This window comes from Chanodichthys erythropterus, chromosome 5 (assembly GCF_024489055.1).
Source record: "Chanodichthys erythropterus isolate Z2021 chromosome 5, ASM2448905v1, whole genome shotgun sequence".
Taxonomy (NCBI): domain Eukaryota; kingdom Metazoa; phylum Chordata; class Actinopteri; order Cypriniformes; family Xenocyprididae; genus Chanodichthys; species Chanodichthys erythropterus.
In genome coordinates, this window is record NC_090225.1 from 5,566,869 (window position 1) to 5,590,222 (window position 23,354).

At 35.6% G+C, this 23,354-nt stretch overlaps 2 protein-coding genes across 12 annotated transcripts in view; both read left to right on the forward strand.

Annotated features, from left to right (window-relative positions):
* The first annotated feature begins 8,912 nt into the window (after positions 1-8,912).
* c9orf72 (C9orf72-SMCR8 complex subunit) lies at positions 8,913-19,268 on the forward strand. Its single transcript, XM_067385089.1, has 10 exons — positions 8,913-9,025; positions 9,369-9,919; positions 10,002-10,097; positions 13,064-13,128; positions 13,210-13,282; positions 13,359-13,475; positions 13,627-13,862; positions 15,057-15,114; positions 15,214-15,323; positions 18,156-19,268. The coding sequence occupies exons 2-10, from the start codon at positions 9,473-9,475 to the stop codon at positions 18,340-18,342; spliced, it is 1,389 nt and encodes a 462-aa protein (XP_067241190.1). The 5' UTR covers positions 8,913-9,025; positions 9,369-9,472; the 3' UTR covers positions 18,343-19,268.
* A 1,186-nt stretch (positions 19,269-20,454) lies between these two features.
* kiaa1109 (KIAA1109 ortholog) overlaps positions 20,455-23,354 on the forward strand; it is an 89,455-nt gene continuing 86,555 nt past the window's right edge. For 10 of the 11 annotated variants that reach the window (XM_067385768.1, XM_067385770.1, XM_067385774.1 and 7 more), the window contains exon 1: positions 20,455-20,587. The gene's annotated coding sequence lies outside the window, so the exon portion shown is untranslated. Of the gene's footprint in view, positions 20,592-23,354 lie in introns of all 11 variants that reach the window. The other variant, XM_067385769.1, reaches the window with a different exon arrangement.

Consider the following 23,354-nt stretch of genomic DNA (forward strand, 5'->3'; position numbering starts at 1 on the left):
TTACTTCTTTTTTTATTTGGTGTCAAAACTGGTCCAGCTGTATTAAAGAAACTGCAGGGTGAAACATTAACCTCTATGTGCTTCACTTCCAGTACCTTAAAGTACCCTGAAGGTATGTTGGTCCTTAGGTGAGCTTGTTACACAATCAAAAGCATCTAAATATACCTGAACTAATCATTTCCACGTCTATGACTCATAAATTGAAACAAAAGAAGTTATTTTTATATGAGTGTGTCAGTGTGTGCATCATCATCATATGACTAGTGTTCTGTGGTGAGTGCCTGACCTTGCAGTGTTCTGTCAGGACACGTCTGAGGTGAAAATATGAGCGGGGCCACTTTTCTATGTGAATGAGCCTTCCTCAGAGACACATTAAAGGATCAGGAACTGATGCATAAATTCTTGCTTTAAGATGGACCTTGGGAACCGCCTGCGACCCAAAAGAAAATGCAACAGAGGGAGACAAACATATTAGAAGGACATCAGTAAAGAAGAGAATTATTCATGAAATCAAATGTTACTACCAACACTTTACCTACAACACTAATGCTACCAACACCAGTTATTGCTGAATTATTTTGCCAAAAAAAAAAAAAAAAAAATCCTGTCAATAACCCTGTAGACCAGTGGTGTTCAAAGTGTGGGTCACAGAACGGAAATAAAAGGGTCAAAGCAAGTCTGATAATGATGGTTTGTCCATACAATGTCAGAAATATGAATAATATAATTACTCAAATTCAAATTTGAATTGGGCATAATTTTCCACAAAGCACCAAAAGCTTGCTGGACAGCATAGCAGCGTTTCTTAAGTCGTGTTTGTGTCCAAGTCTCTACTCTGTTATAACTGAGAATACTATCTCAATAGGCATTTATGAACACTATTTATGTATAGCACACAAGGGTGTAACGGTACATTTATTCGTCCCGAGCTGTCACGGTTCAGTGCATACACTCAGATGACGAATACAGTCAGGCACAGGTGATTCACACGCCAATCCAGAAGGGGGCGCATGTGGAAATGCAATGCTGTTTGCTAACTGCCACAACAGGAAAAGGTGCAGAAGAAGAAGAACAGACAATCTATGCGTAGATATGCTTGCGTGTAATCTCTCAACCAGTGTTTCAACCGTGGAAAGACATCAGTAAAACAGCTTGAGAATGATATCTCACGTATCGTTAAATTTACCTCAGGCAAGTCATTTAGTGTCCACAGCATGTTCATTCACTAGAGAAATGAACTCTAGAGAGGAGCATTTCACTAAATATAAGCATTATATTAGCTTATATATTCATTATATTTACTTTACCTGCTAGTAATGTCTTAATTATTTAATTTATGTTTAAATAAATTTGTCATGAAAACAAGTTATGACTGTGTAAATGATCATATTTCAAAAAGGAATTAGAGTAGGAAAATAATTAATGCAAAACCAGCTTTATGTGCAATTTACGTGTTTGTTTTTTTTTTGGTTTTTTTTTTGTGTTAATCTAAAAATAAATAGCAACTGAATTTAATAGTTTGGGCTCTGTTGTTAATTGTACAACAGCCGGACACCTTTATTTTAATGATAAATGTTAAAGATAAATCACTGTCTGGCCAACAGGGATTTTGCTATGGAGATAAAGGTTAGAGCATTAGGAGGATTAATAATTTAATATTTTAGTAGTACTATTTTTGAGATCTAACAGAGCATTTGGACCTGGAAATTTTCAATTTCAATTTCAATCAAAGTTCAATGCAAAGGGAGATATTTTCTTTTAAAGAATTCTCTGTTTAAGGACTACAAACTGCTGGTAGGGACTACAACAAGCTTCTTCCTGGGTTAGTGACATCACTGACCCTAAAATTTACATAAACCCCACCCCCGAGAACATGCAACAAAGGGGGCGAGGCCATGTTGGGCTGCTTTAGAGAAGATGAAGAGTTGTTGTAGTAGAGTGTTGTTGCCAAGTTGCAATTTTACACCAGACTGCTTCACAAACGAGAGTCAATTCAACACTGGATTTGCACAAAAGATTAACATGTTGGGAACATGCTAGTCGATGAGTTGAATCAACTCCACACCAACTACATAAATTTATCTACTAACCATTCAGAAACGTCCAGTTGCGTTCTAAAAGTTGTACAATGTTTGAACAATGTAAGGCTGAACACTGTTACTGACAATCCTCATTTTGTCTGCGTGAGATTCTCCAGCTTTGTTGTTGATGAGCAATCAAAGCGTGAGCTGTTAAAGCTCCGCCCTCTTCTGGAAAGGGGGCAGGGAGCAGCAGCTCATTTGCATTTAAAGGGACACACACAAAAATGCCATGTTTTTGCTCACACCCAAATAGGGGCAAATTTGACAAGCTATAATAAATGATCTGTGGGGTATTTTGATCTGAAACTTCACAGACACATTCTGTGGACACCAGAGACTTATATTACATCAAATTTCTACAGGCACAGCAACATTGTTTGAAATGCTGTGGGCTTATATATTAAAAATATGAATCTCACTGACAGAAGGCTGCTTTCAAATTTAAATTCCCGTGTGCGCTTTGTGAAGAACGGCTGTGTGCGTCTTCGTTTAAGTGCTTAAATGTACTTGCACCTCAAAATGCTTTTATGATGCGAAAATAATGTAAACAGTCAGTTAAGTCTTAAAGAATTAAACAGACAGGACAAAAACATCTTATATTTCAAAAGAGATCTGTACATTAGTGTAATGCAACTTATTAGATCTCCTGCTGTCTATGATGTCATCAGTATAGGCTAATTAACAACAATAAAGCTGAGAAAGAGAAAAATCACCCACAGCTCTTGAAAATGTTCACATATGCTAATACTGAAAGCACTCTTTGTTTATTGCTTGAAATGTTTTGTTGTTCCTCTTTATTATTTACAAGGCTACTTGCTTGTATGTTTCGAAGCGGTTTATATAATTAAAAATCTTAAGACAATTGTATTAATTATTTTTTGTTAACTTGTTATAATTTAAAAAGTACATATAATTACATATGTAAAATAATTTAAGAAACTAAATAATGAATTAAAAAAGTAGATCAAGTATCGTTTTTGAATTGGATCGTGACTCCTGAGGCGCCTAGATTCCCACCCCTATTTAATGGGATTTTCATCCGACCGTATGACATGGGGAAAAAAATGACAACAAAATGAAAGAACAAATGGGGTTTCCCCCTCATATTTCATTCTAAAACATTTTTAGTGGTTCTTGAGATATTATAACTCTCTCGTTGATAAATCTTAGCTTGAAAAGTTCGGGAACCCCTGCCGTGTGAACAGTCTCAGATCAGCAGTTATTTCAACAAGATTTTCTTTTACCTACTTCTGTTCCGAGACAAAGCTCCAGGGAGGCTGTACACTGCAGTTAGTGTACTGTAAATCACTTCAGATAAAAAGAATCTGCTAAATGACAAGTAATCAATATTTCCACAAGGTCCTGATTTTGAGGGGAAAAAAAGCTTCTCCCAAAACACTTTAAAATCTTTACCCTGTGGATTAGCGTCAGTGGAAAATGGATGTTGGCTAATGATTACCAAGATGGGGTTCATCTCCCCCACATATTTCACTCTGACTGATGGTGAAGGAGGATGAGTTTAGACTAAAGGTTTGCCGGTGCTGCCTATCTGCCTGCCAAATAAGCGAAATAAGAAACAAAGGGGAACAACATGTCAACCAGCTGAACCCTAGTCATAAATCTTTGAGCTTCTCTCATATTTTAAAGTGGCTTCAATTGCACCATCACACAATACAACCATCCCCGTGGGTTTGTTTGCCAGGTTTGTCCTTCTTTTCTGACTTTCTCCCGCCGAAGGCATGCTCGATTTGAGCCTTGGCATTCTGGCACGATATATTGCATATGAGATTTTTTCATACCCATGGCATTAGCAAAAAATAACCCATTACCCATCCACGCGGGCTGGGGCGAGCGGGAGCCTTGCATCTCCACTCTTCCACACCACAGAATGATGGGATGGAATGAGGAACGGGGTGGAGGGAAATCACTCTGGCAGATGTAATGACTCTGTAAAGAGCAGACATGACAACTGCTAATCAGCACAGCGAGCCCTAATCAGTGAAGAGAGCGTTTGAGCATGAAGGTTTCATATAGAAACACACATCATTAAGACTCGCTCATAATCAGTTTCTCATCGTGCTAATACCAAAGCCACACACTCATCCGTACTGAACTGCAAATAATCTGTTGCTATATTTCAAGCACATTATGTAGTCAAGCAAATCAAGCAGAAGGCAACAGCCCTAACAAAAGCCTGCACAAATGATTTCCTTCCCATGCCGTCTTGTAACCTGGCCTTTGGATGCATGGATACGGTTGCTAGGCGCTACCTAAAAGTGTCGCTAACGCTGCTTCGCACCATTGTTGCCATGGCAACCTGAAATGCCTCTGTCTCTCTCTCTCTGTCTCTCTCTCTCTCTGCCATCACAATAAGTCAACGAGGTTTGTGGCATTGTGATGGAAAACTGAGAGCACAATATATATCATCCAACAACAGTGGTCCAAGGTGGTGAGGGTCAAGTGGTGTATTTAACCACCAAATTGAGATCAGTGGAGCAGTTCAGCAAGGTTGGACGGTGTGTATTACATACCAAGAGGTAGAAGGATGAGGTGCCAATCAGAAGGCTTAGAGAGAGGACAATACTGCAGATGACTATCTGCGTCTGAAATCGAATACTTCCGTACTATAAAGTATGCAAAAAACAGTAGTATGTCTGAATTGGGCTACTTTTACACTGTTGCCGTGGGTTGTTTTTCATGTCCGCGGGTTGAAGCGACCACAAATAATGTGATATTTAGCCCTTAAATGCAAATTTTACCTGGGGAGCCCCGCCAAAAATGCAGATTTTAGCTCCCGGAATGCGTTTTTTACCGTGGGACCCCGCCCTGGAATGCGATTGGGCTAGTTTTGAGGAGCAATTGGGCGGGTTTTGTTGTGAAAACCTGGCAACCCTGTCCTGTGGGGACTCGATTTCTCACCACACCACAACTGATCTGGTAGGTCATGTGACCGTCACAACATGGCGGATGTAGTCCGAATATCATACTATCCACATTCATAAGTTCAAATACAAATTTCAGACACAGTGTAAGAGTGACCACAATGGACATTTCATCACTACTTTTGAGAAGTGAACTATTGTCTAGGCTACAGATTGTTTATTGTTTATTTGGAAAACTATACACAAAACTATACCTATACATAAAACTATACCTATACATCTTAGCAGTAGCAGCACATAAAAAATATAAATGATTTCCTTCCGTTCAATATTTGTTATCTGCATAACTGTTTTACAACCTAAAATTCACATTCTCTTTGACCCATGAAAAATAAATGGCTACATCTATCCCACTGTTATGGTTTTTAGCAATATTTTGCGTCAAATTAAACTTTTAAACACCTTCTGTGCTACCATTGATACTTTGACAGCCTGATTATGGCATGTAGGGGAGAGTGGGGTAAGATGAGCCATTTTTTTTACTTATGTGGTCCTCAAGATAAAGGAAAATGAGGCAGAAGTACAATTAAAGTATTTAAAGTAATTTCAGGATGTTTCCTATCATTTTAAATGATCAGAATACATCTATGACAAAGGGTTCTAAAAATATGGCTTCTTATAAAAAAAGTGTTCCTCTGACTCAATTTACCCTAGGTCAGGGGTAAGTTGAGCCGAGTTAGTTGGTGGGTGTAAACTGACCATCTAACTGAATCCGAATCAAACCGCTGTGAAATTTCAAAGATAATGTACCTATTTTAAAAACTAATTTAATAATCAAATTTCCTTTTACTAATATTCTTTGTAAAAATATTTTACAAATATTTATTTTTTAAAGCTAAATTAATCAACATAAAACCAACCAAATGAAGTTGAAATTTCAGTATAATTTAATTGTTTGCATTTCTGAAACAATATGTTGAACATCAAAGTTGTAACCTTTCCATAAACAGACTAAACAGATAGTATGTTGAGTAAAATTAAATAAAAACTAAATAAATGTCACTGAAACTAATAAACATTTTAATCAAAAGGTTCTTGACATGGTAGTTTTTCTGCAATGTCGACCAAGTTAGGCCATTAGAGACTACAGGTGGAAAGATACATATGATTAAACATCCTGTGGTTCGTATTAGAGAAGGATTTGGTGTACTTGTGCACTGTTCCTATCAAATAAACTCGAAAATAAGAATAAACTAAACCATATGAAATTGAAATGACACCAGTTTATACTTCAGATTTAACTTAAATTCATTGCCTTATGGTGAGGTAAGTTAAAAAGCTGGCTCGAATTACCCCACAGCATTGCTAAATCATCAATATGCATCATAAATAGTTTTAGATCTGGACAAATTTGCTTTGATGAAACAGCCATTACATCTGTTATTAAAATTTTACTTTGACAAGCCAAAAACAGTTTTTAAAGTAAATAAGCGACTTCCACTCCTCCCATGTGCTTCTCCTTTTCAGTCTGGCAGAAATTATGTGTCGTTCTAAAATATATGGTCACATGACAATAAAATGGTACGGTTGCCAAGATACAGGGGGTGGGTCAACTTACCCACTGGGTCATCTTACCCCACTCTCCTCTACCTGATACATCCAAAACAAACAAACAAATACTAATGTAGTTTAGTTTTCGTGTACTCATAGTTTTTTAACACCCTTTTGGTTGGGAAAATGATTTTACCTGCAGTGAGTCATTCACAAGCTGCTCGTGCAGGTGTTTAACCTAATAAAGTCGCTGGCAAACGATAGCATTTTCAGGTTTGTTTCAGAGGACTGTGGTAAAAATCCACTTAATCTGGCACTATTTTGTTCTCTTATAAAAATATATTGTTTCTTTTTCAGGGACTCAGGGAGAGAGAAACTGCTCCAAATGACTCAGTCCGTTGATGAACTCTTAGACTGACACAGACAAAGTGGCGAACCCTTTTGACTGATGCTGAATTCGGTTCCGATTTTAGCCTGATTCTTTGAAAAGAGCCGAAAGATTTATTTGCTAATTAGGTTGTTTTTTTCCTTCATTTTGTCTAATTGGGTTGGGTAGGTTGGTTCTGACCATAGGTTTTGATAGGGATGATGACAAATAGCCTAATCCTCAGGTCGTTAATTATACGTTAAAGGGTTAGTTCACCCAAAAATGAAAATTATGTAATTAATTACTCACCCTCATGTCGTTCCACACCCGTAAGACCTTCATTCGTCTTTGGAACACAAATTAAGATATTTTAGTTGAAATCCGATGGCTCCGTGAGGCCTTAATAGGGAGCAATGACACTTCCTCTCTCAAGATCCATAAAGGTACTAAAAACATATTTAAATCAGTTCATGTGAGTACAGTGGTTCAATATTAATATTATAAAGCGACGAGAATATTTTTGGTGCACCAAAAAAACCCAAAATAATGACTTATTTAGTGATGGCCGATTTCAAAACACTGCTTCAGGAAGCATCGGAGCACAGTGAATCAGTGTATCGAATCTGCTGTTCGGAGCGCCAAAGTCACGTGATTTCAGCCGTTTGCAGTTTGACACGCGATCTGAATCATGATTCGACACGCTGATTCATTTATGCTCCGAATCTTCCTGAAGCAGTGTTTTGAAATCGGCCATCACTAAATAGTCGTTATTTAGTTTTTTTTGGCGCTCCAAAAATATTCTCGTCGCTTTATAATATTAATATTGAACCACTGTACTCACATGAACTGATTTAAATATGTTTTTAGTACCTTTATGGATCTTGAGAGAGGAAGTGTCACCTTTATGGATCTTGAGAGAGGAAGTGTCATTGTTCCCTATTAAGGCCTCACGGAGCCATCGGATTTCAACTAAAATATCTTAATTTGTGTTCCGAAGATGAATGAAGGTCTTACGGGTGTGGAACGGCATGAGGGTGAGTAATTAATGACATTATTTTCATTTTTGGGTGAACTAACCCTTGAATCTTCCTCGTAAGTGGAACAATTAACCCTCAGAAAAGTCCCCTCTGTGTACAAAAAATATACATTTTTAAAAATACAAATTATATATCATTTTTTACGTTTACTTCTCATCTGTACGTTTATGCTGTTTTTTTGGGGATATGAAGTACTTTTTTTTACCTAATTACTGCAAAATTCCTCAACTACACCATTAGCATGCACATGAAATATTAAATTTTTATGAATAAAAAACCACACTAATTATGATATAAATTAAATATGTGTTGTTTCTGGATATTGGTGTTAGAGGCAGAATTCTGCCATCTGTTGGTTAGAAAAAAGCATGTAGGAATTACAGTTTTAGAAAAAAAAGTGGTAGAAAAAACACCTGTGTGTGTGTGTGTGTGTGTGTGTGTGTGTGTGTGTGTGTGTGTGTGTTTTCATTCCACATTGCCTTTGTGCTCTAGAACCAGGCTTTCGTTGTGGTATGAAAATATTTGGATTTATGTTGGATTTATCGATTTTATTTGACATTTTTTAAAAATCGTATTTTTCCAAATTTGTAAACATATATATATATATATATATATATATATATATATATATATATATATATATATATATTTTTTTTTTTTTTTTACATACCTTTAGAACAACCGAATCAAGCCCAGTTTTTGTGTGTGTACAGATAGATATTCATTATTCATTATTTTCCAGCTACACCCCTAGTATAGTGTATATATCAAATAACACTGAAATATAAAGCAATAAAACCCCTATTTAACTGTAGTGTCAGGGCATGGTAAACAAAAAAATCTATATAATATAGAACGTAGTTCGATACTATAATTTAATAGCGATATCTTTCTCAATACAGATCACAAGCCTAAAGTGATGGTTTGACAAAACAACTCACAAGGTAATTGAATTTCCCCCTGGTCTCGGGTAATCAAATTACTCCTTCACCCGCTAGAGGGCGCTGCTGTGCCCAGCGCTTCAGCAACGCGCTTCTTCGCAGCTCTCATGACAGCAGAGAACCAGGAAAGGGTTGACGAATGTGTTGTTGTTTTGAGCTAAAACAGGTAACGTTAAGATTTTGTATGTGTAACATACTGGCGACCAAAAAAAAAACACATGTATTTATTACAATTATTCAAGCTAAAGCAGATGAATTTTATAGATGAAAGTCGCGGTGTAGTGATTGACATTATTTTGACATACAGCTTGAGTCATAGGGAATGAAGCTATATGGCAGCTCTAACATATTTTGACACCTCTGACATATTCTGAGGTCGAAAAACAACAACAAAAAAGCACAAATGTGTCTAGGGTAGAAAGCAACAATGCAATTTTATAATGTTGGCCTGGTTTACACTGTTTTCACTTTCAAGTCCTCTGTATTTTCTCTTCCTCTCTCTCAAACAGATTGCATGAGTGCAGTGCAACAGCACAGGGATGTTGCAGTGTGTTTGTCACCACTGACTTCTACATTGTGAGACTGACAGTAGTGTGACTGTATAGGTCAGATCATGTCCGCAGCCTGTCCCCCGCAGTCTCCAGCTGTGGCTAAGACTGAAGTGCTGGTTGAGGACTGGTGTCCCGTGCTGGCTGCGACCTTCGCTTACTGGGACAACATCCTGGGACCTCGTGTACGCCACATCTGGGCGCCCAAAGGTCAGGGGTTGTCGCTGCTCAGTGATGGAGAGGTCACGTTTCTGGCCAATCACACGCTGAACGGCGAGATTTTGCGAAATGCGGAGAGCGGTGCAGTGGATGTGAAATTCTTCGTCTTGGCGGAAAAGGGAGTCATCATCGTCTCACTGATTTTTGATGGAGAACTCAAGGGTGATAAGAACACTTGCGCTCTGTCAATCATCCTGCCACAGTCAGAGCTCAGTTTCTACCTGCCACTGCACAGCGTGTGTGTGGAGCGACTCAAGCACATTATCCGCAAGGGACGCATCTGCATGCAGAAGGTCTTTGCTTCGGGTTGTGTACTTGAATCCAGCTGTTGTTTGTTTGTTTTTGTAATGCATATGTGTGTGTTTTATCTTGTAGGGTTACAACATAATCTCTATGTTGTCATCTGAGATTGTTCCCATAATGGAGCTTCTCACTTCCATGAAGAAACACAGTGTACCAGAGGAGGTGGATGTGAGTATTTTTGACATTTTTTGAGAGGATTTTTTTGTGCATTTTTTTTTGTTCACAGTGAGAATTTTGTGTAGACAGGAAGGGATGAGAAGAGAAGGAGATTGGGATGTGAGCTGAGCTCAAATCGCTTCACTCATATTTAAAAAAATGAAGAATAATGCAAATAAAATAATGTTAAAGGCACAATATGTAATATTTTTAGATTAAAATATCCAAAACCACTAGAACAATTTGGTTACACTTTATTTTAAAAGGTTAGTTCACCCAAAAATAATGTCATGTATTACTCACCCTCATGCCTCCATCTTCGGAACACAAATTAAGATATTGTTGATGAAATCCGATGGCTCCGTGAGGCCTTCATAGGGAGCAATGACATTTCCTCTCTCAAGATCCATAAAGGTACTAAAAACATATTTAAATCGGTTCATGTGAGTACAGTGGTTCAATATTAATATTATAAAGCGACGAGAATATTTTTGGTGCGCCAAAAAAAACAAAATAACGACTTATTTAGTGATGGCCGATTTAAAAACACTGCTTCATGAAGCTTTGGGGCGTTATGAATCAGCGTATCGAATCATTGGTTCGGAGCGCCAAAAAGTCATGTGATTTCAGCAGTTTGGCAGTTTGACACGCAATCCGAATCATGATTTGACACAAAAGATTCATAACGCTCCGATGCTTCATGAAGCAGTGTTTTGAAATCGGCCATCACTAAATAAGTCTTTATTTGTTTGTTTTTTTTGGCGCACAAAAAATATTCTCATCGCTTTATAATATTAATATTGAACCACTGTACTCACATGACCTGATTTAAATATGTTTTTAGCACCTTTATAGATTTTGAGAGTTTGAATGGCTTTGCTCTCAATGCAGGCCTCACTGAGCTATTGGATTTCAACAAAAATATCTTAATTTGTGTTCCGAAGATGAATGAAGGTCTTACGGGTGGGGAACGACATGAGGGTAAGTAATAAATGACATTATTTTCATTTTTGGGTGAACTAACCCTTTAAGGTGTCAGTGTTACAGTGTAATTATACATTTCAGTACTGAGTAATGGCAATTAACTACATATACTTACTTTAGGGTTAGGGTTAGGATGAGGGTTTGGTTTAGGGTTAATTGCATGTAATTATGCATAATTTCTAGTTATTACTACAGCAAATACATGTAACGTGTAACAATGACACTGTAAAATAAAGTGTAACCAAGAATCTTATATATTTTGTTGAATTGTGTACTTACATTGTCCCAAATGTTTCCAAGAATGTTTAAATCCAGAGAAATAAGCAAGTTTAACCAGGACACGGACCGTGTCTGTGCGTCGCCAATCAATGACATCATACCTGCGTTACCCTCGATTTAGTTTTTTTTTTGTAGAAACCACGGAAACACCAAAGACGCTTTAATATATCATGTGTTTTATTAGACATGAGCAACTGTTTGAATACATTCGTTTTTTTTTTTTTGATTTACCGCGAGTACCATGTTTTACCATGCCTAATATCAATCTAGCTTACTTGAGTGTGCAACAAGTGTCTCATAGCAGCCACCAAGAGTAGCATTAAAACAACTATCAACACACAAATTTATCTAAAATGATAAAACAGCGCTGCTTTACCCCACATATGCATGACCGGAAGAAGAAGCGGAAGCGCTCGCCTGCGTCTTCTCCGGCGGCCTCGTTCCGCTCTAACAGCTTTCAGCCTCACCGATTCATACTACAGTAATGTTAATAAATCTTTAATACGTTAGCTTATCAATGGTTATGATTTTTTTTGCCCGCGTCCCGTCGGATTCTTTTCCACCGGCTGTAGACGTGAAGACAACACCTCTCATGATTCAACAAATGTAAAGGTGTCATCAAGCTACACTTTTGTTTTGAATAAACAACCTCTAGTGGCGAAAATTAAATATTGTGCCTTTAATAAAAATTAGTTACTAATGCAATAAGAATTTAATAGTAATAATTAGGCTTTTTTTCTTCATTAAAATATCATGACAGTTGTATCACCCTGACATTTTTTACTTTGAACCTCCCCCCCAAAAAAATAACAGTGAATTTTAATTCAGAAAAAATAAAATCATGATACAAGAGTGTATTCAAGTCACTGAAGGTTTGACTTGTATTTTGAATACTAATATACAGTACAGTCCAAAAGTTTGGAATCACTAAGATTTTTAATGTTTTTAAAAGAAGTTTCGTCTGCTCACCAAGGCTACATTTATTTAATTAAAAATACAGTAAAAACAGTAATATTGTAAAATATTATTACAATTTAAAATAACTGTTTTCTATTTGAATATATTTCACAAAGTAATTTATTCCTGTGATCAAAGCTGAATTTTCAGCATCATTACTCCAGTCTTCAGTGTCACATGATCCTTCAGAAATCATTCTAATATGCTGATCTGCTGCTCAAGAAACATTTAATGTGTACAATTGTACAAAATATTTGCGTACAATATTTTTTTCAGGATTCTTTGATGAATAGAAAGTTCAAAAGAACAGTGTTTATCTGAAATCTAATCTTTTGTAACATTATAAATGTCTTTTGATTGATTTAATGCATCCTTGCTAATAAATGTAGCCTTGGTGAGCAGACGAAACTTCTTTTAAAAACATTAAAAATCTTAGTGGTTCCAAACTTTTGGACTGTACTGTAAATCCTGAACAAAAGAATTAGCGTCACATCATTAACCAATTAATGAACATTGTCAATAAATGCTTATAAATATATTTTGTTTATTATATATATATATGTATACTGTATCATTTATCATTTATAAATAATATTGAACAACAAACAAAAACACTGATTGGTTTCTAAGGGTGTACAATATGTATCTTGCTAGAAAGATGCACATGTACATTTGATCTTTTTCTGACCATTTTGAAAAATTGAATGTTTTTCTCTCTTTCACTGAACCATATAAAGAAATCATTTTCCTCCTTACAGCTAAAGGACACTGTGCTCAACGATGATGATATTGGAGACAGCTGTCATGAAGACTTTTTGCACAAGTAAGACATATCACATCTTTAGTAGAAGTCAATGATCTGAATTGAGTTTAGTAAAGTTTCGATGTTTGTCATCTTTCATAGGGCTATCAGCTCTCATCTTCAGACGTGTGGCTGCTCCATGGTGGTTGGCAGCAATCCTGAGAAAGTCAATAAGGTGCTCATTCCTGCATAGACATTCTCAACATTCACAGCTTAGCATGTAAGTCGAATAATGACGTTTCCTTTTGTAGATCGTGCTCACGCTGTGTCTCTTCCTCACTCCTGCGGAGAGAAAGTGCTCTCGACTCTGTCACCCCGATGGCTCGTTTAAATATGACACCGGTCTCTTTGTTCAGGGCCTCCTTAAGGTAAAATCCACAGCATCCCTCCATGGAAAACTCATAACTACTGCCCATTTGCAAAGAATGTTCAGTACTAATTTACTCGGGGCCCATAATCATTAAAAACACCTGGTGCTGGATGGTAGTGTTATAAATGTCTCTCTTTTCTCTTTCCCAGGACTCCACTGGCAGCTTTGTGTTACCCTACCGGCAGGTGCTCTACTCCCCGTACCCCACCACCCACATCGACGTGGACATTAACACAGTGAAGCAGATGCCACCCTGCCACGAGCACACGTATCATCAGCGGCGCTACATGCGCTCGGAGCTCAGTGCCCTTTGGAAGGCCGCCAGCGAGGATGACATCAGTTCAGACAACCTCATCAATGCCCAGGACTCCTTCACCCCAGACTTGTATGACTCCCTCATACCCTTTTAGTCTGGAAGCTGTATCATGATTGGCTGTTTCTTACTGTTAGGATAAAATTATCCTGCTTATTATTACCACTTCTTACGAAATTAATAAAGATATTAAGGAAAGAGATCAGAGAGACAGAAGATGCATCAAATAGCACATTGTTGGATGGTAGGGACAAAAGTCAATTACAGTTTACAAAAAGTATTTGACCTCAGAATGTTGCGACTGACCAATCAGAATCAGGTATTCCAGAGATCTGTTAAATAAATATTATTAAATCACAGAGGACCTGTTAAAATATTTGGTAACACTTTACAATAAAATTTCCAAATTAGTTAATGCATTAGGTATCATAAACTTACAATTTTTATAGCATTTATTAATCTAGGTTAATTTTAATTAATTTAATATTTATTTATTTATAAATGTACTATTCATGTTCATACACTACCATACAGAAGAGGATTAGGGCCAAGCAATAATAAAAAAATAAAACCATCTTGAGATTAAAGTTGTTAAATTTCGAGAAAAAAGTCGAAATAAAATTTTATGAATAAACTCATTAAATTACGAGAAAAAACTCGTTAAATTTAAAAAAAAAGTCGAGATAAAATGTTGAGAATAAACTCATTAAATTATGAGAAAAAGTAATTAAATTATGAGAACAAATTCGTAATTTAATGACTTTTTTCTTGAAATTTAATTAGTTTTTTCTCGTAATTTAATGAATAAAAATGGCAGTAAAGACATTTACAATGTTATAAAATATTTCTATTTCTTTTTATCAAAGAATCCAGAAAAAATGTATCACAATGTTGACAAATATATTAAGCAGCACAACTATTTTCAACTTTGATAATAAGAAGAAATCAGCATATTAGAATGATTTCTGAAGGATCATGTGACACTGAAAACTGTAGTAATGATGCTGAAAATTCAGCTTTGCATCACAGGAATAAATTACATTTTAAAATACATTAAATTTGAAAGCAGTTATTTTAAATTGTAATAACATTTGAGGGCACTCACCACAAAATTTGCTCAGTACGATGTAATCAACATCATATGTCAAGTACTCAGTTTCTGAAACTTTTTTTTAGAGAATTAAAAGCAGCTCTTGAAATTTCTTAAGCTATGAGAGGTTTCTTGAACCCTCTGAATCACTAACTAATCATTATGGCTTTTCTTAGGAATATATTTCAGGACGTGATGCACAAAGACACACTTGTGAAGTCCTTCATAGATGAGGTAAGCCTGCTGTGACTCCCTTTTCACTCCTTTTCTTCCTCCGCTTTGGCCTTGATAACGTGAGCGTGTGTGTGTCAATGCGTCTTTGTTGGTTTCTAGGTGTTTCTGTTGAAGCCAGGTCTGTCTCTGCGGAGTGTGTATTTATCCCACTTCCTTCTCCTGCTGCACAGGAAGGCCCTGACACTGCTCCGATATATTGAGGATGATACGTAAGTACAGCAGCTTTGAGCTCACAACATAACAAACCACTTTAGTCTCAGCCTCAGACGTTATGCCTATGTTGGCTGAACATTTGATGCATTTGGCACAAAATATGGGAAATGCTTCGGGAGTTTTGAAGTCGTTATCTAGTTGAATTCTCCAGGATTTCTGGGAGATGTGCATGTTGTGTTCTTTAATGGTCCGTCTGGAAACAAAGCTGTCGTGATGCCAAACCCCCTTATGGAAAAAGTAAGCCGTCCAGTTTACAACTGTGACAATGAACACTGGATTTTGAAGTATGTGAAGTTCACACTACCATTGTTGCAGTAAACATGCATAGTGTTCTTTAGTGAATTGCACACTGGCCTGTTATTGTAGGGCAGGGGTCATCAACTATATTTGTCCAAGGGCCAGAATTTTTCTCTCCAGACACTGTAATGGCCAGATACTCGTAATATAAAATAAAATTCGAATTGTATCCTAATATGTTATTATTTGATATACTAATTCTAATTCCAAATTTATGTTATTTTTTACATATTAGCTGTACTGTAGCAAGCCACCAGGGGGCGATAGCGATATTTTACTTCATATTTGTGAGGCTGTCAAGCTGTCCATCACTGTCACGCAATTGTGCGCAAATCACAGGCAAGGAAAATTTTGACATTTGTAAAAAAATGAGCACGTGAAACAATAAAAGATGTTCAATGAGAGAACGCGTTTATCGTCGTTCTTGACTGAAGGCAGGCTATGGCACAAGCTACTTTTCAGAAGGCTTTTTTTCCCCGTTAGATTTAAAAATAAATAATTATGGAATGGACCCGAATATTCGAATATTCGTTCGGTGGGTTGGTATTTGATTTGAAAATTTGACATTTGAATATTCTATATTTGCGCACCTGGGATCCCCCGCGAAACGGTTCTCATTCCCCCTTGAATAAGGCCGGCGACACACTGGCTGCGTGAGCGTCTCAGCTGCGTAGCATGTCAGTTTTTATTTCGGCTCCCATAATTAACAGGTTGGAGTTTGCACACTGAGACATGCGTCTCAGGCGCGCTCGAGCCACGCGGAAAACGCGTGCATGCTAGAAATAGAACCGACGCGTGTTCCAGCAACGGGAGTGTTCTCTGTCTAGAGCGCAGAACAGCGGAGTTTGTATGGACCGAAGTGCATGTCTGAGCTTGTGTTTTGTTGCTTTGACATTGTGGAAAATAGAATAATAGAAACAAAATGGATTAGCATTTTTACCCGTTATTATCAATCTAAATTAATCTCGTTTTTAATTTAACTTAATTTAGTTTTTCTTTAGGCCTATTTAAATTTCGTTTTTATTTATTTAAATTTAGTTTTTTCTTTATTTAAATTTTGTTTTTCTTTATTTAAATCTACCCTTACTGTGCCAATTTGTTAGTCAGAAAAATATTACCTTAAAAGTATTGCTTAATTTAACAGACCTGGCATGCAGCTGATTTGTTTTTTAATACGATGTTTTTATTTCATCCACTTTGTTTCTGTCTATTTTGACTAGATATTAAGTATCATGTGAGTACTGTAGATGGTTAATGCACTGATATCCACTGAATGACAACAATTTTCAGTAACATTAAGCACATATACACTACCATTCAAACGTTTTTGGTTGGCTGCATATATTTGATAAAAAATAAAGTAAAGAAATAGTATAAATAACGTAAATTTTAATATTGACTTTCTATTTGATTATGTTTTAAAATGTAATTTATTCCACTGATGACAAAGCTGAACTTTAAGTCATCAGTGTCACATGATCCTACAGAAATCATTCTATTATGCTGATTTGCTGCTAAAGAAACATTTCTTATTATTATCAGCGTTGAGAACAGTTGTGCTGCTTAATATTTTGTGAAAACTGATTTTTTTAATTTTTCTTTGATGAATAGATATTTCAGACCAACAGCATTTATTTGAAATAGAAATCTTATGTTATAAAAAGACATTATAAAAGTCTCTAATGTCACTTGTGATCAATTTAATGCTACTTGCTGAATAAAAGTTAATTTCTTTTTCAAATGAATCGTACTGTCCACAAATTGTTGAACGGTAGTGTAAGCAAAAATGTATAGCATAATTTAACATTTTGGGTCTGTTTTTATTTTAGCAGTCATGAATATTGAAATGAAATTTTATCAATAAGTAATAAAGAATTTAATATTTAGCTATTTTATCTGCTCTGTGTTGTATGGAAGCTTGTTTCCACCACGGAATAAAACAATTTAAAAGATAATTGCGACTTTTTATCTTGCAATTCTGTCTTTTTTTTTCCTTTTCTTTTTTTTCAATTCTGACTTATTTTCTCACAATTGCGAATTTAAATAAACTTGCAATCGCAAGTTAAAAAGTCCAATTCTGACGGGAAAAAGACTTACTTTTCAGAATTCTGAGAACAAAAGTTAGAATTGAGAGATAAAAAGTAGCAAATACCTTTTTTATTCAGTGGCAGAAACAAGCTTCCATAGTGTTGCTTATTTCAATTCAAATGAAAAAAAAACATTTTTTAGTTGATAATGATAAAATTCAAGATGCAAGCTTCCATCCATTACAATACAACTTAACAGGCATACCTAAAAGCTTTTTGGTGGCTGTATTTTAAATACAGTGTTGATTCAGGATTTTATAATAATTCACAAGATATGATTGTGTGTCCATGTTTGTATATAGAGTATGCACTGGTAAAAAAATTAGTTTGGCATCATTAGAAACAGTAACTAAAGGGAGCGGGGAGTGTAGGTCATGATTGTGTTGTTTACTGTATGTCCAGGTAGACTCATTGTGTCATATTGATTATTATTGATCATTACAGGCAGAAGGGGAAGAAACCTTTCAGATCTCTACGCAATCTGAAAACTGATTTAGACTTAACAATGGAGGGGGATTTGAATATCATCATGGCGATGGCAGAGAAGCTGCGGGCAGGCCTTCACTCCTTCGTTTTTGGGAAGTCTTTCCTTACCAGCGTGCAGGAGCGTGACCTGCTCATGAGCTTCTGACCTAACGATCACACCACAGGATGATTTGGGAACTGTTACGTCTTTGTGTTTATTGTGAATATATTTATATGTGCTTTTAGTTTACAGCATTCTGAACAATACACGCTGCTACTGAAATGTCAGTTGGTGCAATTTCCCTTTGAAGTAATGATAATTAGCTTAGTGATGCTGGTAAATTCATATTTGTGTGAAAAAACTGATTGATGGTACTATGAGACACTTCCTTCATAACACAAGAAATTGGTGATGTGTAACATGGCAAGAAACAAAATTGCAGTAATTTAATCGCACTCTATGTTCTATTGACATGACTTTCCTCTTGTTTAAATTAAAGAAAGTATGTTTTAATTAAACTAACATTTACTCTGTAATAACGTTACCTGGCCTTTTATCTGCGATTGTCTGAAGACTTTACAGAATTCACACATCTCTTATCTTGCAGAACTCCAGTTGTGGCTAGCAGACTTTTCTTTTTCTTAACTTGACTTTAAAAAAACTAAACTTACGGTTAATTAAATGTCTCATACTTTTGCATTTGGTTTGGGGCATTAATATAGGAAAGCTGGTGGGAATGTGGGAAAAGCAAAGTGCGACTTGACTCACTATATCCAAACAGTCAAATCTCTGGTGTACAATATGCAAGGAAGTCAGCAAATAACAGGAAGGGCCCCATAGACATCTTGCTTTCATTTTGAAGTGTTCTTCCTCAAAATATTACATTACTTCACTGCTATGTATGTTATCAAACAGACTCTGCATTAAAGGGTTAGTTCACCCAAAAATTAAAATTCTGTCATTTATTACTCACCCTCATGCCGTTCTACACCCATAAGACCTTTGTTAATCTTCGGAACACAAATTAAGATATTTTAGTTGAAATCCGATTGCTCAGTGAGGCCTGCATAGCCAACAATGACATTTCTCAAGATCCATAAAGGTACTAAAAACATATTTAAATCAGTTCATGTGAGTACAGTGGTTCAATATTAATATTATAAAGCGAAGAGAATATTTTTGGAGCGCCAAAAAAACCCCTAAATAACGACTTATTTAGTTATAGCCCATTTCAAAACACTGTTTCAGGAAGCGGAGCATAATGAATCAGCGTGTTGAATCATGATTCGATAGAGTGTCAAACTGCTGAAATCACATGACCCTGGCGCTCCGAACTGTTGATTCGACACGCTGATTCATTATGCTCCGAAGCTTCCTGAAGCAGTGTTTTGAAATCGGCCATCACTAAATAAGTCTGTTTTTTTTGCGCACCAAAAATATTCTCTTTGCTTTATAATATTAATATTGAACCACTGTACTCACATGAACTGATTTAAATATGTTTTTAGTACATTAATGGATCTTGAGAGAGGAAATGTCATTTCTCCCTATGGAGCCATCGGATTTCAACTAAAATATCTTAGTTTGTGTTCCGAAGATGAATGAAGGTCTTACGGGTGTGGAACGACATGACGGTGAGTAATTAATTACATTATTTTCATTTTGGGGTGAACTAACCCTTTAATGGTAGACAAATTGCAAATGTGTTGACAATAAATTGTGCCTTTTGTTTATGAAATTTGACTTATTTTATTATGCCTGTTAACATCCTTTCCTGAACTATTATTTTTCCATGATACATTTTAGGTTTATATTTGATGAGACAACAGCACACTTCATTAACTGTTTTATTATTATTATTTATTTAACGGAAATATATACACATTTAATATTCTGTAAAATATTTTACAGCACTGACATCCAACTATATTTATAGTATATTTAATGCATTAAACATAATATTTAATAATCCCATATTATTTCCACATCATCGTATTTTTTTTAAACAGATTATATTCAGTGACGACCACTTTAAGTAATTTAATTAGTTAAAATCGCAAATTACTGTATCGCTTTTTTCAGTGTTTTCTTTTCCCTCTCCCTGACAGTTCATTGATCTACTGACTGCGTTCAACCCGACACAATTATCTTGGTTCTTATTGGCTACGCTCCATGTCACTCACGCTTAGGATCCATGACCTCGCCCTCTGATTGGCTCCGTCATCCACAACAGATATCTGATTGGTTTAAACCTATCACATGACCACAAAACAGGAAGCACAAGCGATGTCCATGTAAATACTCCGGAAAAGAAATCGTTAGTTTGAGAAATGGGTGCTGTCGCCTGAGAGAAGAGCAGCTCTAAGGATCATGGCAACGTGAAATGTAATTCCACACTCTACAAGGCGAGGTAGGTACGCTGCGTATTCTCAAACAGGTTATTTTGTGTGTGTTTGATCACGAGCTGCGGCCTACGATACAGCAGAGATTGTCTGGATTTGATCCTAGATCACCTGCTGAGCTCGAGCGCTGCTGTCATACACATAACCATCTGTTCGGTGCATTAAATATGATCATAACCCGACTAATAAAGTTCACTGATATCTGGTGTTGATGTTTACAGTCATCAAAAGGTGAAATACGAGCGCATATTTAATAATTTCCCTCATAATCCTCGTGTCGGTTATTTTGTAAGGGTTATCCTGTTCTGATTTGTTTGGTGTTTTATCCACATCGAGTTTCATTACTCTACAGTTTGCTTTGGAAGTAGATATACAATGATCCAGTTGTCACACACAGAAATTATGAGCTCCGTTATTGTGTAACATGCCTCACCTTTTGCCAAAGTACCAAAATGTGTTGTATAAGATGTTGGTTATAATTTTTCGGTTATTAATTCATGTTTGATAGAGTATTACTAGTTTAATGCACTGATTAGACTCAGTTGACACTAGACTCTAGAGTTGCACAGGTGTTGACATCTTGTGTTTCAGTTTCATTTTGACTGTCACATAAATAGTTAATTTTCTGCCAATTATTTGAAATTGTTGACTTGGTACACCTGATCTTTGGTGTAAATAATAAATAGGGGTTTACAAATCTTTGCTCAGGCTTATTTGTCTCATCAAGCACATTTGTAGGGATAATTTACAGTGTTTATTTATTTATTTGTTGAGTGTATTTGTGTCAGGGTCCTGGGGACTGTACCATGATGGTAGTTGAACAAACTCAGGGTTATAGGATTAGTTTCGAGCAGAGGTGTAAAGAGTACCTGAAAACCATACTTGAGTAAAAGTACTGATACCTTACATTGAAATGACTCCATTACAAGTAACCAATTCCAGTTCAACTTGAGTAAAAGTCTTAAAGTATCTGATTTTACCAGTATTTAAGTATTTTACTCATGCTCAATGTAGGTTCAGAGATGCAACTACCTGCTAATGGACTCATATTCACGTAAAGTAGTCTTGTTGACAAGTTTTGGGTGTGTAAAGGCAAAATGCATGATATAGTACCTTCAATGCTCTAAGATGGCGTTATTGCTTCTTTATATCAGAAACAAACTGCTGCAGAAAAAGTTAGGTGTCATGAAAAAATGTAATTTATAATTGCATTACTCATCACAAATGTAGTGGAGTAAAAAGTACATTTACTTGCTCAAAAATGTAGTCAAGTAGAGAGTAAAAGTTGCCAATATCTTTGATACTCAGTACAACTACAAAGTAGCCAAAAAGATACTTAAGTACAGTAACTAATAACATTTACTCAAGTACTTTATATCTCTGGTTTCGAGTTACACAAAACCAAACCACTCTAATCTGGCTTTGTTGGTACCATGATGCTTATCGTCAACTTTCTTTGTCAACTCAGAGTTTGATTTATTTATTTATTTATTTTTAAATTAGACATTAAAGACATAACATACAGCATTTAAGGAAACGGGCTTACATCGCACAAAGAAAAACAAATAGAATAAATAAAGTAATAAATAAAATTATAAAAAAAATTATAAAAAGAAATGTACCAGTTCAATTTTCAAGTAACTTCAACTGTTTGGCGAATAAAAGTGTATCTCTACATTTTTGAGAGACTCAATATACAAATGAAAATCAGACCTTCCAACAGGGTTTAGAATTATTTCTTTTACTTTTATAAATATGAAATTTACCCAATAAAATCATAAAATTAACAGATGGATTTTTTGATTCAAAATATAAGATAACATCTTTGAATGTTAATTCACAATTATAACTAGACTTCTGTAGAATATGTATAGATAAATCTTCCCAGAATTTTTTGGAATGGTAACATTAAAAAAAAAAAAAAATTAGTATTCTTTCTGGCTGATCTGAACAAAATGAACATTTTTCATTAATATCCATAAATTTTGATAAAGTAATGTTACTAACATAAATATTATGAAGTACTTTTAGATGTATTTCCCAAAGTTTGTTTGATATAAAAAACCGAAAGGGAAGCAGCCAAGCTTTTCCAAATAGTGTCTGGAAAAAAACTGTTCCAGAAAAATTTCCCTCTAGGCTTAATAGATCTCTTTTTAAAAAATAGATTCCTAATAAATTTATTTGTGTATTTTTAACTTTTAATGTCCACCTCATTTAAATGAAGAGCGGGTTCAATTCTACAAGTGTTAAGGGACTTCATTCTGAATTTGTGGAGCGTGTGCACATGAATTTGTGACATCTGTGGTGAACAGCCAATCACATGCCTTGCAACAGAGAGAAACTATGATTAATTTCTTGTGAGAGAGCCAGCGCGATTCAGCTTAAAGGTTAAGAGATTGAAGAAAATGAAGTATTAAAACTCATTTACACTAATGAAAATACTTGTCCATGAAAGAGGACAAATAAAATAAATTATCTTGCTCTATCTGTGCAAGTGAAACTTGTGATTTCAGTTTATATAGTTTATAATATGTAGACAGAGACTCATATTAAAGTCATATTTGTATATTTGTAGTCATATTAAAGTTTATTTACAGCTTATTTATATTACATATGATCTGTATATATTAATAATCATTGAAACTAAATGCTTAATAATAACTGCTAAACTAAAATTGCTTGTGTGTATTGGATTAATAATAATACCATTAAAAAATTTTGGAAACATTACTATTTTTAATGTTTTTGAAAGAAGTACCTTCTACTCATCAAGCC

Coding starts and splice junctions, on each gene's coding strand:
- c9orf72 (XM_067385089.1), top strand. CDS start 9,473: ATGTCCGCAGCCTGTCCCCCGCAGTCTCCAGCTGTGGCTAAGACTGAA. Junction 9,920..10,001: donor GACGCATCTGCATGCAGAAG/GTCTTTGCTTCG, acceptor TTTATCTTGTAG/GGTTACAACATAATCTCTAT. Junction 13,863..15,056: donor GACTCCTTCACCCCAGACTT/GTATGACTCCCT, acceptor GGCTTTTCTTAG/GAATATATTTCAGGACGTGA.